The sequence below is a fragment of the Giraffa tippelskirchi genome, chromosome 9 (assembly GCF_054371585.1).
Source record: "Giraffa tippelskirchi isolate mGirTip1 chromosome 9, T2T-mGirTip1v1.2.pri, whole genome shotgun sequence".
NCBI lineage: Eukaryota > Metazoa > Chordata > Mammalia > Artiodactyla > Giraffidae > Giraffa > Giraffa tippelskirchi.
In genome coordinates, this window is record NC_137283.1 from 97,590,718 (window position 1) to 97,608,671 (window position 17,954).

At 38.5% G+C, this 17,954-nt stretch overlaps 1 protein-coding gene across 1 annotated transcript in view; it reads left to right on the top strand.

Annotated features, from left to right (window-relative positions):
- The window catches only part of TBC1D32 (TBC1 domain family member 32), a 201,950-nt gene that overhangs the window by 89,614 nt on the left and 94,382 nt on the right, over window positions 1–17,954 (top strand). The window contains exon 23 of the mRNA XM_081530498.1: window positions 1,966–2,054. Within this exon, the coding sequence (XP_081386624.1) occupies window positions 1,966–2,054 (89 nt within the window). The remainder of the gene's footprint in view (window positions 1–1,965; window positions 2,055–17,954) is intronic.

Below are 17,954 nucleotides of genomic sequence, written 5' to 3' on the forward strand. Positions count from 1 at the left end.
GCAACTTGATCTTGTACTTCTCAGCCTCCAAAAATGTGAGAAATAGACTTCTGTTGTTTATAAACCACCCGGTCTGTGGAATTTTATTATAATGTCCAGAATGGACTAAGACACTGCCTCCTTTGAAAAAGTACAAGAAAGGACTTTTAATAGACTGAATTTTGCTTATAGATGCTCATGGACTAAGTAGTCACAAGCTACTCCTAATAATGCAAGTATGGGATTATTGGCATTATGGTTGATCTGTTCTTTACCCTTCACTTGGCCCTTTCTTAAGTAAAGGGCATCAAATAGCACAAACACAAGCCTTGGGACAATTGTAAACACAACAGGCACTCAAACATATATTGCTTTATAGAAAATGAATATTCTTCTTTGTTTTTCCAGTCTTGATTTCATTCTGGCTTACTTGGTCATTTAACGTATTCACAAGCTAAACTATATGCTTAAAAAAAAAGTACAGAATTTCCTACTCCTCTTTGCCAGTCCCAAGCCTTACTTGCACTAATTTGTTACTGGAAAGCTACTGCTTAATTTAGGAAACGTTACCTTCTTGTCACCCATTTTGCTTAGAAACTGAATTTCTCCATAAGGCAGACTTCTCAGGAGTTTCCTTTTCTTCCCTAAGTGGTGATCCATCAATATAATCCTCTTTGAAGAAGAATTCATTTACTGTAACATTTGTTCTCTGAAAAACGCGTTATCATTGATAGTTGGCTGCAGTTAGCTTATTGGAAATACATTCTCTATCCTGTATTCTTACAGTATCTAGTACTTAGATTCAGAACTAAAACTTTTGAGCCATGAAGTGTCAAATAGTGTTTTGAAACAAGGAGTGTCTAGTGAGAAATGGAGTATTTCCTGCTGTTATCAGTAAACAGGGATGTCACAGGCATCAAAGATTTGGGGCCTCCAAAGGTGAATTCCTAAGCCCTGAAGGCACTCAGGAAGGAGAAGAATACCTTAGTGAGATCAGGCAGCCATTAGGCTCCAGCCACTCCCTGTGGTGAGCATTAAAGAACTCCGGATGTGAACTCAGGATACTGGCCCTAGGATAGCTGAGATGCTGATAAAAGGAATGATTTCTGTGACCCCAGACTCTTGTATCTTCCTGTCAGGCCAGTGTATGCTCCTCGGTTCTGTCTCGTCACAACAAAGATTGGAGTGACGGACATTTAAGTCCTCGGCGCGTCACAAAGATATGCACAAAAGTCAGGCATTATAGAAAGAAAGCCTTTCAGAAAATGCCCAAAATTTTGTGTTGGGCTTCTATTGTCATTACTTGGGACAGCTGATGACACCTAGGCATCAAGTTCTCTCTGCATAAGTGATTGTTAAACCTGGTTACCCGTTGCAGCAACTTTGGGAAGCTTTTACAAGGATGTTAATGCCAGAATCCTACCCTCAGGAATAGTGAGGTAATTGCTCTGGGGTAGAGCCTGGGCAGCTGTTTACTTTTTTAAGTTCCATAGGGTTGTGTTCAGGGTTGGAAACCACTGATTTACATGAGAAAAAGATATCTAATAACAAAATCTCAAATAGTTCCAGATAATACTAAATCCACTGTTCATGCTTCACATTTATAGAGTTCAAAGTTGTTTTTGAAAGTAGTTTACATTTTTAGCAGTTTAAACAGTGTTTAACTGGTTACAGTAAGCTGCTCATACAGTACCAAAGTGGGATATAAATTAATGATTCTCCTTTTTGGCTAAACATTTGATTCATTTCAGGAATGTTTATAAGTCTTAATGTCCATATCACACCCAGACCAATTAATTTAGAATCTCTAGGGGTGAGACTCAGCTATTAATTAAAAAAAAAAAATCCCTTTTTTAAATGGCTCTCTACATTCAAATGTAAAGCTCTGTACAACCACATGTAAAACACAAGTCTAAATATTTGTCAATTTGATTCTCTTTAGATGGTTTCAGCCAAGTACACTCTAACTCTAAGACTGTTTTATAGGATATTATTGACAGACTTATAATTTTGAATTCTGAAGCCAAGATTCGTTCTTTATTCAACTACGAACAATCACACATCTTTGGTCTAAGGTAAGATGCTGAATTTAACTTGATGTTTTCTGTGTTGTAAAAAATAGTTGAGCATATGTTCTATATTTATAATATTTAAAATAGTTTTATAGTATTAAAATTTTGTAATAGTTATGATATTTTATATTTAAAATTATTTTATAATATAATATTTTATAATATTTAGAATAATTTTTAAAGCATGTTTAAAGGTAATTTGTCTTCTGTAATATTACAGAGTAAATTATAGTCATTAGATTTTTACATTATAGCCTTTGCTGCATTTAGGTTCTGTATTATTATCACTTTTGCTTGATTTATTAGAGGCATTTTGTGTACTATTCAGTTTTCTCAGGAGTCAACTGGGGCTTCCCTGCATTGGTATCATTGTAGCCACGCGTTCTGGGAAACAAACTCACTCAGAAGGACAATGCAGATAGTGGAGTGCAGTTTGTTACACCTGCGGGCCCAAGGCAGAGTCTTCTCCTAGCTGAGGAAACTCACTGACTTTTGTGAAAACCTTATATATCTTAAGTGTACTGCTCAAGCCCACATCCCCAAATTCTTTAAACTTAGCCTGGAAAATGTTAAAGGGAGATACAATCAGGTTACAGCCATGATTCATAATCAGAAGGGTCAGCAGCAGCTACACCAATGGGTACCATAAAGATTATAAAAGTGACTGACTACATAGGGGATTATTACATTCTTTTTGGCGATGGGAAATCTTGGTATGGAATCTGGTGTTTATCAGTCCGGGAGGCCAGTTCAGCTGTAGGTATGTTATCCCCATGGCTACCAGCCACATAGTCCAAAGCTCACTGAAAGTGCAAGATGGAGTTTCCTTCTTTTTCAAGATGGAGTCAGCTCGGCCTGTTCCTTTCCTCCCTCAGTATTGGGTTGAATTCCTGCCAAAATGTGGTCTTTTTAAAAAGAGGCATAGAAATGGATGATATCTTGCCCAAATTTTGCTCCTCAATATTTACCATACTCTAACCCAAGGTTTAAATATTTTCTGGTTGAATTTGTACTCCTTAACGTTTAAAAGCAGCTGAATTAAAGAAATTTACACTTTCATAGGTTCATGATTTCCTTTTGACTAGCAAAGAAACTTTTTCAAGTATGGTGGAGGAGGTCAGTGAGAATGTCTACCTAAGAAGTAAAGCAATTACTTGCTAAAATTAGAATTCCCTAATGGTAGTATATAAGTCTTAAACCTTTTTTTTAATTACATTCATTAATAGCTGAGCTTCATTTTTGGACTTTCTAGTTGAAAGAAGGTAGAAAAAAAAAGATACAGCTATTATACTTTTTTGGGTAGTGTGCTCTTTATCTCAAAATGTGTTTTCACATTCAATTTTAACTTTCTGTGAATAGCATCAAATAATCACATAACAAGCAGTGATGAGGAATTCTCGGAAAATCGTACCAGTAGATCCTCCTTTTGCATAGCAAGTATGTTTCTGAGTTTTCTAATTGGAGACCATAGATTTTGGCCTCTTCTTAATACAGTGAATGAATTTTTTTCTGTATGTTTTCTTTCTTTTATAAGGTAATATTTTCCTCTGGTATTCTGGCTAAATTTTTAACAGTAGGATTTTAAGTCACGTAAAAAGCAATCCAAGAAGTAAAATGCTCCTGAGGATAAAGTATATTGATGTGCATCGTGTGTGCTTCCTTATAATGTTTGCTGCTGCTAAGTCACTTCAGTCGTGTCCGACTCTGTGTGACCCCATAGACGGCAGCCCACCAGGCTCCCCCGTCCCTGGGATTCTCCAGGCAAGAACACTGCCATTTCCTTCTCCAATGCATGAAAGTAAAAAGTGAAAGTGAAGTCGCTCAGTCGTGTCCGACTCTTCGAGACCCCAAGGACTGCAGCCTACCAGGCTCCTCCTTCCAAGGGATTTAAAAGGAGTCATTCTCTCCTACATGAAAAAAATTTGCCATTCCGTTGTTGATACATGTAACAACCATCTATATAGTGACTAGCAACATGGAATCAAGACTGCCTGCTGTTTACTAGTTGTGTAAAGTGAGATCTCTTCGACTGCAAAAAGATCCAACTAGTCCATCCTAAAGGAAATCAGTCCTGAATATTCAATGGAAAGACTGATGTTGAAGCTGAAACTCCAGTACTTTGGCCACCTGATGCGAAGAGCTGACTTCATTTGAAAAGACCCTGATGCTGGGAAAGATTGAAGGCAGGAGGAGAAGGGGACGACAGAGGATGAGATGGTTGGATGGCATCACCCACTCAATGGACATGAGTTTGAGCAAACTCCAGGAGTTGGTGATGGACAAGGAGGCCTGGCGAGCTGCTGTCCATGGGGTCGCAAAGAGTCGGACATGACTGAGTGACTAAAGTGAACTGAAAGTGAAATCTCAGTTACCCATCTATAAAATGGAGGATAATTGTATATTTCCTCATAGAGTTATCCTGAGACTTACATATAAAAATTAGAAAGGCGTAGCAGTGCTTGACACATAGAAAGCACTATAAAAATGTTAGTAATAGATATAGAGTAGCAGTACTTCAAGTGTTTCTTTATATCTGTCTACTTGCTCTATACTATTTTTGATTTTTACCTAGGAAATAAATTTTAACTTCATTTTTTCAGTATCTCTGTAGTCTTCTAGATGCTGCCAGGTAATATGCTATTTATAATGTCAGCATTCAAACAACTTTCTGAAGAAAAATTCATATTTTACTTTTATGTTCCTTTTAACAAATTTTTCTTTGACAGGAAGTTTATTTCATTGTATTTTTAAGTCCATCCTTATAATACTCAGTTATGTTTTTAAGTTATGCATATCAAGTTAGTTTATTTTCATTTTTCTACTGATTCCCTCTAGCATTGGTCACTGAGGTCCAACGGTGATATTTTAAATCATAGCTTAGTATTGCATAAATCCCCTTTCTTTGTATTTGGAATTTTTGCCTGTATCATTTTTTCTCACTCCCACAATTTTTTGGTTTGTTTCTAATTGTACCATTCCCTTCAGTAGATAGATCATCTTATTAATGTGTTTGATTTCTTCATTTAGCATTGCTTTCTTCCGTTCACTTTATTTTTTTTTCCCTTGCTTCAAAAATATAGACTAGCATAATGATAAGTTTTATACAATTTCTTTAGGTTTTCCACAGCACTTAGATAAGGCTAATTTGGGGCTTAGAGAAATATGGATTTACACTTTCAGTAGCATGACATTCTATTTAAGTTTCTGAATTTTTATTTGCCAAGGTCTTCTTATAAATCTTATATTGTAAATAACTAATACTCAAGAAGGTTGCTCCTTTGATTAGCTCTCCTATCCTCTTTGTTTCCACATCAACAGTGTGCAGACTTGCCTTTACATGTCCCAGTTTATACTGAAATGAAGCAAAACACATGCACAAAGAAACTTCTCTTGAGATCACGTCTCTCTGCAGTCACTGCCTTATTTCTTTTCCTCTTGCAGCAAAACATATCTGGACAAACTGTCCCCACTTGCTCACCTCTGTTTACTCCTCAGCCCACTTAAGATTTGACATTGACTTGTACAGCTCTGTCAGAACTGCACATCCTGTTCATCTCAAGGTCACTTGCAACTTCTATGCTGATGAATCTAGTGGATTCTATATTCTCATCTTGCTGTAAGCAAGGCATTGACATAATGGGACATGTCTTGCTATGTGATAGTTCTTTTACATTCTGTGATAGCACATACTCCTATGGCTGCAGTTTCTGCTCCTTTTCATTTTCTAGGCAACCACTGATTGATAGAATTCTCAGGGCTTGGTCCTGAACCAGCTTTTTTCCTTTATATTCTACCCCTAATTCATTCACTTATGCCTTTGCCCTTTAGTACATCTGTATGCGAGTGGATGCCCCAGTTTTTATCCCCAATGTAAACCATTATTCTGAGCTATCAGGCTCATTGAGTCATCTTACTTTTCTTTGCATTTCAAAAAATAACTTGTCTTTATTATAAAGAAATTAACCAATGCAGGTAATTAAATATAATAAATGAAATTCCTTCTAACTCTGAAAGTGACATTATCAACATTGAGGAAAATCATTCTAGATGTCTTTCTATGAATATACAGATAGAAGAATAGATATGTGGAAATAGTTTGTAAAAATGGAATCATTGTTTCCATTTAAAATTCTAAATGAATTTCATAGAAAAGAAAAAGAAACTCTAATGAGACAGAAAGAATTCCTGAATTTCAAATAGCTGTCTTTTCACTTGAGAGTTAATTATATCCCTAGCATTTCCTCTAAGGTTAAGAAAAAAGATTATATAAAATATTTCAAGTGGTCTGAGCATTATATCTCACTTTTATAAAGTATTGATTGACTCTCTACTGTAAAAAAAGCTGAGGACATTAATGTTCTCATTGATTTGGCCTCCCAGCTACCTTGTACTCACCTATGTTAGAAGGATGTACTCCTGCCATTTCCTGACCTACCTTCATGAGTCAGAGACTCTATTTTCCTCTCTACCCAGGAAGGAAATGAAGCTAATCTGGGTTTCTTGTAGTGACCTAAGATGAACAATACTTTTTATATTTGACTGCAGAGTAAGATTTAAAAATTTTTAGTTTTCTCTATTTACTTAGCCAGTATTTTTTTTTTTAATCCTGGAAGACATTCACATTTATATTTACTTTCCCAAATCACCAGCTGTGCATGTGTTGTTGTTGTTCAGTCGCTCAGTTGTGTCCGACTCTTTGCAACCCAATGGAAGGCAGCACACCAGCCTTCCCTGTCCTTCACCATCTCCCAGAGTTTGCTAACATTCATGTCCATTGAGTCGGTGATGCCATCCAACCATCTCATCCTCTGTGAGTGGTTTGTATCTCCATGAGGAAAGCATAGCACCATCGAGTAACTGTAATATCCGATGAAGAACTCAGTCTTTGGTCACAGGATTAAGGGTTCCTAGATTTGGTCCCATCAGCCCTCTTTGAAATGACCTAACAACCAGCATTTTTTAACTCTTTGAACACGTAGCTCTGTGCTACATGTAGGAGATGTAATAATGTATAAATATGATGTGATACTCATTCTCTTTAACCTCGCTACGTAGTGAGAAATTGGATGTTGATAATGAAACATGTTAGGTAATTAATGCAGAAAAGAATAGCATCTTTATAAAGCTCTCCATCATCCCATTTTAAATAGCTTTTTTTTTTTTTTTTATAATAAAAATGATGAGAGCTTTACTAGTTCCCATTTAAAGAGCTACTTTCAGGGACTTCCCTGGTGGTCCAGTGGTTAACAATCCGTCTTCCAGTGCAGGGGACATGGATTTGATATCTGGTCAGGGAACTAATATCCCACCTGCCGTGGGTTAACTAACTCTGCACACTGCAACTAGAGAAGCCTGTGTGCCACAGCAAAGACCCGGTGCAGGGGTGGGGATGGGGCTCAGCATTCCTGAGACACCTGTTCAAACTCCAGGCCCTCCCTGGTGCCTTTCAGGGACAGGATGGGCTGAGAAGGGACGTGGGGGCTGGGCTGGGCAGAGACCAGCTGTGTGTGCTGCTTGCGGTAAAGTGGTCAGGGGCTGACTCTCTGAGTGAGGGAGGGAAGCTTAGACTAAGATCTGAAAGTGGCAGGTGGGGTGGGGGTGGGGAAGGACACAGTCTGGAGAAAAGTGGGGGAAGGGTGATGTCCCAGGCAGAGGATACAGCAGGTGCAAAGGCCCTGGGGTAGACTGTGCTGTGAAGGTCAGAGGGCCGTGAGTCAGAGGCAAGGCAGATGAGACAGGGCCTTCTTGTCCTGGTGAGAAGGGTGATTTTATTCTACGTGTGTGTGGGGGTTGCCAAAGGGTTTTAAACTGTACCTATTATGATTCAGTTTATGGCTGTGTGTGGAGAATGCAGTGCTGCTGGGTAAGCGTGGAGTCTGCTGTTTATAAAGCTCTCCATCATCCCATTTTAAATAACTTGACAATTCCAGACTCTCTATGTAGCTTTCAAGGAGCTCTGTAATATCTTCACCGTTCCTGTGTATATTATTAATATTTTCTACCTTCCTCACCCTGAACTAATGTAGGTTAAACTTAGCTCCATCAAGCACAGTGTTTATTATTGCCTCTGTACCTGTTTGTCTTGAATGTTATCTTCACTTTTACCATCTTTGTTAAAATTTGGATCATCCTCTTTCAAGGCAAAGCTTTCTTTATGAATTACTTTCTCCTTGACTTATTATAGCATAAAGTGAAAGTGAAAATCTCTCAGTCGTGTCCGACTCTTTGTGACCCCATGGACTATACAGTCCATGGAGTTCTCCAGGCCAGAATACTGGAGTGAGTAGCCTTTCCCTTCTCCAGGGGATCTTCCCAACCCAGGGATCAAACCCAGTTCTCCCACATTGCAGGCAGATTCTTTACCAGCTGAGCCCCAAAGGAAGCCCTATTATAGCATACTCTGATCTTATAATTTTCCTGGATGTCCATTGCCTTTTTGGTCATTCACAAGGACTTAATTTTATTTTTCTCTCTGACTAAAACTTAAAACTTCCCGAGGGAGTATCATTTTCTTTTACTTTCATGCCACCTCATTGCCCAGTACTTTTTGGTTATTGGGTTAATATTCATTTGCTAACTCTGTCGATTAAGACAGTTACCTGGAAACTTTTTCAAAGAAGCTGTGTGTTTATTATATGCTAGGTGCAAATTATTTTCTTAAGCATGTCTTTTAAGGGCACTAATTAAGGCACAGTGAGGTTTTTATCCTCTATAATTTGAGGTGTATTTGTCTATAATTTGAGATGTAATTGACATAATATAGTTCAGGTGATACTTGTATATATTGTGAAATATACTTATATATATTGGGTATAAATGTGTGAAGTAGACTTCAACACAGAAGTCTACTTAAGATCATCAGCATGCATGCATAGTTAATAGGAATTGTTTTTTTCTTGTGATGAGAACTTTTAAGATTTACTGTCTTCAGTTCAGTTCAGTTCAGTCGCTCAGTCATGTCCGACTCTTTGCGACCCCATGAATTGCAGCACGCCAGGCCTCTCTGTCCATCACCAGCTCCCGGAGTCTACCCAAACCCATGTCCATCGAGTCGGTGATGCCATCCAACCATCTCATCCTCTGTCGTCCCCTTCTCCTCCCGCCCTCAATCCTACCCAGCATTAGGGTCTTTTCCAATGAGTCAACCCTTCGCATGAGGTGCCCAAAGTACTGGAGTTTCAGCTTCAACATCAGACCTTCCAATGAACACCCAGGATTGATCTCTTTTAGGATGGATTGATTGGATCTCCTTGCAGTCCAAGGGACTCTCAAGAGTCTTCTCCAACACCACAGTTCAAAAGCATCAATTCTGCGGCGCTCAGCTTTCTTCACCGTCCAACTCTCACATCCATACATGACCACTGGAAAAACCATAGCCTTGACTAGACGGACTTTTGTTGGCAAAGTAATGTCTCTGGTTTTAAATATGCTATCTAGGTTGGCCATAACCTTCCTTCCAAGGAGTAAGCGTCTTTTAATTTCATGGCTGCAATCACCATCAGCAGTGATTTTGGAGCCCCCAAAAATAAAGTCTGACACTGTTTGCACTGTTTCCCCATCTATTTCCCATGAAGTGATGGGACCAGATGCCATGATCTTAGTTTTCTGAACGTTGAGCTTTAACCCAACTTTTTCACTCTCCTCTTTCACTTTCATCAAGAGTCTTAGCAACTTTACTGTCTTAGCAACTTTCAAATATAGTATACGTTCTCTTCACCCATCTTGCCCTTCCACCGTCCTTTGGCAGTAAGTCTGTTCTCGATGTATGAACTGTTTTTTCTTTTTTTTATTCCACATGTAAGTGATCGTACAGTATTTGTCTTTCAGATTTATTTCACTTACTATCATGCCTTCAAGGTTCATTCATGTTGCAAATGGAAAGATTTTGTTTTGTATGGCTGAATACTCTCATTATATATGTATATATATATTTTTCTTTATCCATTTATACATCAATGGAAATTTAGTTTGTTTCATCGCTTGCCTTTTATAAACAATGCTGCTACGAACTTGGGGGTACATATATTTTTTTGAATTAGTGTTTTCATTTTCTTTGGGTAAAATATCCAGAAGCAAAATTACTGCATCATATGGTACTTATATTTTTAATTTTTTGAGGAACCTCTGTACTATTTTCTGTACTCTGTACTGTACTGGGTGTTCATTGGAAGGACTGATGTTGAAGCTGAAACTCCAATACTTTGGCCACCTGATGCGAGGAGCTGACTCATTTGAAAAGACCCTGATGCTGGGAAAGATTGAGGGCAGGAGGAGAAGGGGACAACAGAAGATGAGATGGTTGGATGGCATCACAGACTCAATGGACATGGGTTTGGGTGGACTCCGGGAGTTGGTGATGGACAGGGAGGCCTGGTGTGCTAAATTCATGGGGTTGCAAAGAGTCGGACACAACTGAGCGACTGAAATGAACTGAACTGAAAGGTACTGTTTTCTATGGTGTCTGTACCAACTTGTGTTTCCACCAACAGTGCACAAGAGTTGTCTTTTCTCCATATCCTAAAATTATTTCTTGGTATTTGGATAATAGCCATTCTAACAAGTGTGAGTGAGGTGATCTCATTGTGGTTTTCATTTGCATTACCCTGATGATAAGGGAAGCTGAGCATCTTTTCATGTACCAGTTGGTCATTTGTCTGTTGTCTATGGGAAAATGTATATTTAGACCCTCTTTTCATTTTTAAATTATATTTTTTGTTTGTTTTTGAGTTGTATGAGTTCTTGATACATTTTGGGTATTAGCCCCTCATCAGCTATATGATGTGCCGCTTTTTCTCTCGTTATGTAGGTTGTCTTTTCATTCTATTGATTTTCTTAGTTTCATCTGGCCCCACGTGCTTATTTTTGTTCTTCTTGTCTTTTCTTTTTGTTGTCAGATCCTGTGAGCAAATTGATGTTGTTCAAGGTTTACCAGTTTTAAGATTTTCTTAACCATGTTTTTGGAGAAGGGAATGGCAACCCACTCCAGTATTCTTGCCTGGAGAATCCCATGGACAGAGGAGCCTGGTAGGCTACAGTCCATCAGGTTGCAAAGAGTCAGACATGACTGGGTGACTAAGCAGCAACCATCTTTAGGCTAGAGGAACGTTATACTCTTCACTAGACTATTTTATTTCAATATGAAAACTATATAGAGAAAAAAATTACATCATTATTAATATTAATAGTATTCTTTATCTCAAACTGTAAATTATGTTTTAGCTATTGACTATAGAATTGCTTAATTTTAACATTTTAAATCTTAGGTAGTCATTCTTAATTATACACATTAAAATTTAATATGGTTAAAAATGTTAATATAGTTCTCCTAAAATCTATTATAATATGTCTTCATTTGAAACTCTAATGTCGCCTATCTGTTAGTTTTCTTCAAAATAAAACTCAGGAATCCAAATTTAAAGAACAGCCTTTAAAATTAATCACTTGCTATTTTAGTTATTTTACATCAATGAATAGTAAATTTTATACACAGTTTAATGAATAGTTTTTTTGTATAACTAACTTCTTTATAAAAAAGTTTGACCTGGAAGATGACTTGAAGAGGAAAAGTTAAAAATACATATTTGTTTTTCAGTTCTGAAACAGTCTGGTTATCTTGAACATAGAAAAGTGTTAATATTCCATCACAACAAATCATCAAACTATTTATTTCCAGTGACCCAGATGCTAAATAAACTTAAATCTTATTAACACTGGTCATAGGAAATAATTTAAAAATTCTTTTGTAATCTTTCTTTAACATCAGAAATTAGAATATAACCACAAAACTGTCCACATTTTGAATTCTGGATATACACACATGCATATATCAAAAACATAATTTTATTGTATTAAGTTAATTTAAAGAAGGAAATCTTGAAACAGCTCACATCAAACAGAAGATGGCAAGAGTGAACATATCTCTTCTAAGAATCAGTGAACTAAAATGTATCGTAATGGGCAAATTTAATTCAGATGACCCCTGTATCTACTACTGTGGGCAGGAATCCCTAAGAAGAAATGAAGTAGCCCTCATAGTCAACAAAAGAGTCCAAAATGCAGTAATTGGGTGCCATCTGAAAAATGACAGAATGATCTCTGTTCATTTCCTAGGCAAACCATTCAATATCACAGTAATCCAAGTCTATGCCCCAGCCACTAATGCGGAAGAAACTGAAGTTGAATGGTTCTGTGAAGACCTACAAGACCTTCTAGAACTAACACCAGACAAAGATGTCCTTTTCATCAAAGGGGACTGGAATGCAAAAGTAGGAAGTCAAGAGATCCTTGTGGTAACAGGCAAGTTTGGCCTTGGAGTACAAAATGAAGCAGGCCAAAGGCTAACAGAGTTTTGCCAAGAGAACGCACTGGTCATAGCAAACACCCACTTCCAGCAATACAAGAGATAACTACACATGGACATCACCAGATGGTCAACACTGAAATCAGATTGATTTTATTCTTTGCAGCCAAAGATGGAGAAGCTCTATACAGTCAGCAAAAAGAAGACTGGGAGCTGACTATTGCTCAGATCATGAACTCTTTATTACCAAATTCAGACTTAAATTGATGAAAGTAGGGAAAACCACCAGACCATTCAGGTATGACCTAAATCAAATCCCTTTTGATATACAGTAAAAGTGACAAGGAGATTCAAAGGATTAGATCTGATAGAGTGCCTGAAATCTGTGGACAGAGGTTTTAAACATTGTACAGGAGGCAGTGCTCAAAATCATCCCAAGAAAAAGAAATGCAAAAAGGCAAAATGATTGTCTGAGGAGCCCTTACAACTAACTAAGGAAAGAAGAGAAGTGAAAGGCAAAGAAGAAAAGGGAAGATGTATCCATATGAATGGAGAGTTCCAGAGAATAGCAAGGAGAGAGATAAGAAAGCCTTCCTAAATGATCAGTGCAAAGAAATAGAGGAAAAGAATAGAATGGGAAAGACTGGCAGTCTCTTCAAGAAAATTAGAGGTACCAAGAGAACATTTCATGCAAAGATGGACACAAGAAAGGACAGAAACAGTATGGACCTAACAGAAGCAGACGATATTTAGAAGAGGTGAAAAGAGTACACAGAACTATACAAAAAAAGGTCTTCATGACCCTAGGTAACCACGATGGTGTGATGACTCAACCAGAGCCAGATATCCTGGAGTGTGAAGTCAAGTGGGCCTTAGGGAAGCATCGCTATGAACAAAGCTAGTGAAGGTGATAGAATTCCAGCTGAGCTATTTCAGATCCTAAAAGGTGATGCTGTGAAGTGCTGTACTCAATATGCCAGCAAATTTGGAAAACTCAGCAGTGGCCATAGGACTGGAAAAGGTCAGTTTTTCATTCTAATCCCAAGGAAAGATAATGCCAGAGAATGTTCAAACTCATGTGCACTCATCTCACATGCTAGCAAGCAATGCTCAAAATTCTCTAAGCAAGGCTACAACAGTACATGAACTGAAACTTCTAGAACGTCAAGCTGGATTTAGAAAAGGCAAAGGAACCAGAGATCAAATTGCCAACATCCACTGAATCATAGAAAAAGTAACAGAATTCCAGAAAAAGATCTATGTCACTGACTATGCTAAAGCTTTTGACTGTGAGGATCACAACAAACTGTGGAAGAGATGGGAATACCAGACCTCCTTACTTGACTCCTGAGATATCTCTATGCAGGTCAAGAAGCGATAGTTAAAACTGGACAGGGAACAATGGACTGGTGCCAAATTGGGAAAGGAGTACTTCAATGTTGTATATTGTCACCCTGCTTATTTAACTTCTATGCAGAGTACATCATGCAAAATGCCAGAATGGAAGAAGCACAAGGTGGAATCAAGATTGCTGGGAGAGATATCAATAGCCTCAGGTATGTAGATGACACCACCCTTATGGCAGAAAGCAAAGAGGAACTAAAGATCCTCTTGATGAAGGTGAAAGAGGAGAGTGAAAAAGCTGACTTAAAAGTTAGCATTCAAAAATCGAAGATCATGACATCTGGTCCCATCACTTCATGGCAAATAGATGGGAAAACAATGGAAACAGAGACTTGATTTTCTTGGGCTCCAAAATCACTGCAGATTGTGACTGCAGCCATGAAATTAAAAGGTGATTGCTCCTTGGAAGAAAAGCTATGACCACCCTTGACAGCATTTTAAAAAACGGAGAGATTTCTTTGCCAAAGATGATCTATATAGTCAAAGCTATGGTTTTTCCAGTAGTCCTGTATGGATGTGCGAGTTGGACCATAAAGAAGGCTAAGTGCCGAAGAATTGATGCCTTTAACTGTGGTGCTGGAGAAGACTCTTGATAGTCCCTTGGGCAATAAGGAGAACAAACAGTCAATCCTAAGGGAAATTAATCCTGAATATTCATTAGCAAGACTGATGCTGAAGCTGAAGCTCCAATACTTTGATTAGCTGATGTGAAGACCTGAATCATTTGAAAAGACCCTGATGCTCGGAAAGATTGAAGGCAGGAGGAGACGGGGACGACAGAGGATGAGATTGTTGTATGGCATCGCCGACTTGATGGACACATGTTTGAGTAAGCTCTGGGAGTTGGTGACGGATAGGGAAGCCTGGCGTGCTGCAGTCCATGGGGTCACAGAGTCAGACATGACTGAGATACTGAACTGAACATAAGGAAGACAATCAAATGAGTCCAACTAATAGAAATAAACAATTTAGGATTCTCTCTTAATCAAAGAGTTCCTGTTTATATAGAATGAATAGAATATAATGAAAACAATATTCATTTTCCTCTTAAGGGAAAACTCATACCTCTTGAAGATAACCACCACTAGTCTCTTCATCACTTCATGGCAAATAAATGGGGAAACAGTGGAAACAGTGGCTGACTTTTATTTTTCTGGGCTCCAAAATCACTGCAGATGGTGATTGCAGCCATGAAATTAAAAGACGCTTACTCCTTGGAAGGAAAGTTATGACCAACCTAGACAGCTGAGCACCGAACAATTGATGCTTTTGAACTGTGGTGGTGGAGAAGACTCTTGAGAGTCCCTTGGACTACAAGGAGATCCAGCCAGTCCCTCCTAAAGGAGATCAGTCCTGGGTGTTCATTGGAAGGACTGATGTTGAAGCTGAAACTCCAATACTTTGGCCACCTGATGTGAAGAGCTGACTCATTGGAAAAGGCCCTAATGCTGGGAAAGATTGGGGGCAGGAGAAGAAGGGGACAACAGAGGGTGAGATGGGTGGATGGCATCAACGGCTCAATGGACATGAGTTTGGGTGGACTCTGGGAGTTGGTGATGGACAGGGAGGCCTGGAGTGCTACAGTTCATGGCGTCGCAAAGAGTCGGACACAACTGAGTGACTGAACTGAACTGAACTGAAGTCTTTTCATGCCTGTAGTTCCTTTGATTGAAAATTCTTTTTGAAAAATAGGCTTATTGTTTTTAATCTGCCTTTTGTACTTATTTTAAATTATTCTCTCATATCTATGAATATTCATCTATATCATAATTTTAAAGGCTGAATAATATTCTAGTACGTATCCCAGCTTTCTGTTTGTTTATACATGTAGCTTATTTAAATTTTCTTATTTTGCATATTTATAAATATCTCTTTCCATATTTATTTCTTAAAACTATTCTTTAGAAATAGGCTTGCTTAGTTTAGGTTTATTGACTATGCCAAAGCCTTTGACTGTGTGGATCACAATAAACTGTGGAAAATTCTGAAAGAGATGGGAATACCAGACCACTTGATCTGCCTCTTGAGAAACCTGTATGCAGGTCAGGAAGCAACAGTTAGAACTGGACATGAAACAACAGACTGGTTCCAAATAGGAAAAGGAGTATGTCAAGGCTGTATATTGTCACCCTGCTTATTTAACTTATATGCAGAGTATATCATGAGAAATGCCAGGCTGGAAGAAGCACAAGCTGGAATGAAGATTGCCAGGAGAAATATCAATAACCTCAAATATGCAAATGACACCACCCTTATGGCAGAAAGTGAAGAAGAACTAAAGAGCCTCTTGATGAAAGTGAAAGAGGAGAGTGAAAAAGTTGGCTTAAAGCTCAACATTCAGAAAACTAAGATCATGTCATCCGATCCAATCACTTCATGGCAAATAGGTGGGGAAACAGTGTCAGACTTTATTTTTTTGGGCTCCAAAATCACTGCAGATGGTGTTTGTAGCCATGAAATTAAAAGACAATTATTCTTTGGAAGGAAAGTTATGACCAACCTAGACAGCATATTAAAAAAGCAGAGACATTACTTTGGCAACAAAGGTCTGTCTGGTCAAGGCTATGGTTTTTCCAGGGGTCATGTATGGATGTGAGAGTTGGAGTATAAAGAAAGCTGAGCACTGAAGCATTGATGCTTTTGAACTGTGGTGTTGGAGAAGACTCTTGAGAGTCCCTTGGACTACAAGGAGATCCAACAGTCCATCCTAAAGGAGATCAGTCCTGGGTGTTCATTAGAAGGACTGATGTTGAAGCTGAAACTCCAACACTTTGGCAACCTGATGTGAAGAGCTGACTCATTGGAAAAGACCCTGATGCTGGGAAAGATTGAGGGCAGGAGGAGAAGGGGAAGACAGAGAATGAAATGGTTGGATAGCATCACTGACTCAATGGACATGAGCATGGGTAAGCTCCAGGAGTTGGTGACAGACAGGGAGGCCTGGCGTGCCTCAGTTCATGGGGTCACAAAGAGTCGGAAACGACTAAATGAGTGAACTGAACTGAGTTTAAGTTTAGGCATATTTCGTACCTTATGTATTTCTATATGCCTTCTTCCTATGACTCATTTTACTTGACCTCTCTGTACCATTTTATATTCTACCAAGTTTTGACACTTCCTTTCATTTAGTTCATTCATTGAGAAAATAGTTGTTGAATTCCTACTAAATGCTGCACTGCTATATATGGTCTGTTTGGGAGAATTGTATGACTTTTGTCTCTTTATTTCTGAAATTCTTTTTTATGAGTCATTTTTGATGACTTTTCCTCTTTTACTACCTACTTTTCTAACTGAATTCTAGAGTATGTCTTTGGTCCTTTACCCGTTTATTATTATTATTATTATTATTATATTCTATGGTGGTTTCAATTTTCACTTCTTTACTAGCTAACCTTGTATCTGTCTATCTATCCTCTATGCTGTATCTTGACCATACGTCCAGATTTTATTGACCATTTGGATATTCACACACAAGTTTGGGCTTCCCTGGTGACTGAGCTGGTAAAGAATCTGCTTGCAATACAGTAGACCCCAGTTTGAGTCTTGGGTCAGGAAGTTCCCCTGGAGAAGGGATAGGCTACTCACTCCATTTTTCTTGGGCCTCCCTGGTGACTCAGATGTTAAAAAATCTGCCTGCCATGTGATCCCTGGGTTGGGAAGATCCCCTGCAGGAGGGCATGGTACCCACTCCAGTATTCTTGCCTGGAGAATCCCCATAGACAAAGGAGCCTGGCGGGCTATAGTGCATAGTCTCACAGAGTTTGATACAACTGAGCAACTAAGCACAGCATAGCACACCACACAAGTTCAGCAAACTTGTTATATTCAAAAACTATACTCCGTGTGTACTCAGGGAAATCCGAACTAATTTCCAGCTTCAGGAGATCCAGAGCACTTTCTGAAACTATGATGTGAATTTGATACGTAGCTCAAATGATGAGACTTCCCACAGCCCCTGCTCAGTCTTTTTGCTGCTCACTAGTTTTATGGGCAAACTGACCTTGTCCCCTTTTTTACTCTTCATACACGGTTATAGGGGTATCAGAATCTTTAAGCTCCAGATTTGGAGGTGTGGTTTATGGTGATGCATTTTTGAAAATAGTTAAAATGTTAAAATGTGTTGTTTCAAGAAATGTGTTAGAAATGTGTATTCAAGGAAGAAATACTAGGGAAAAAATGGCAGGGGTGAAGAGAAGAGG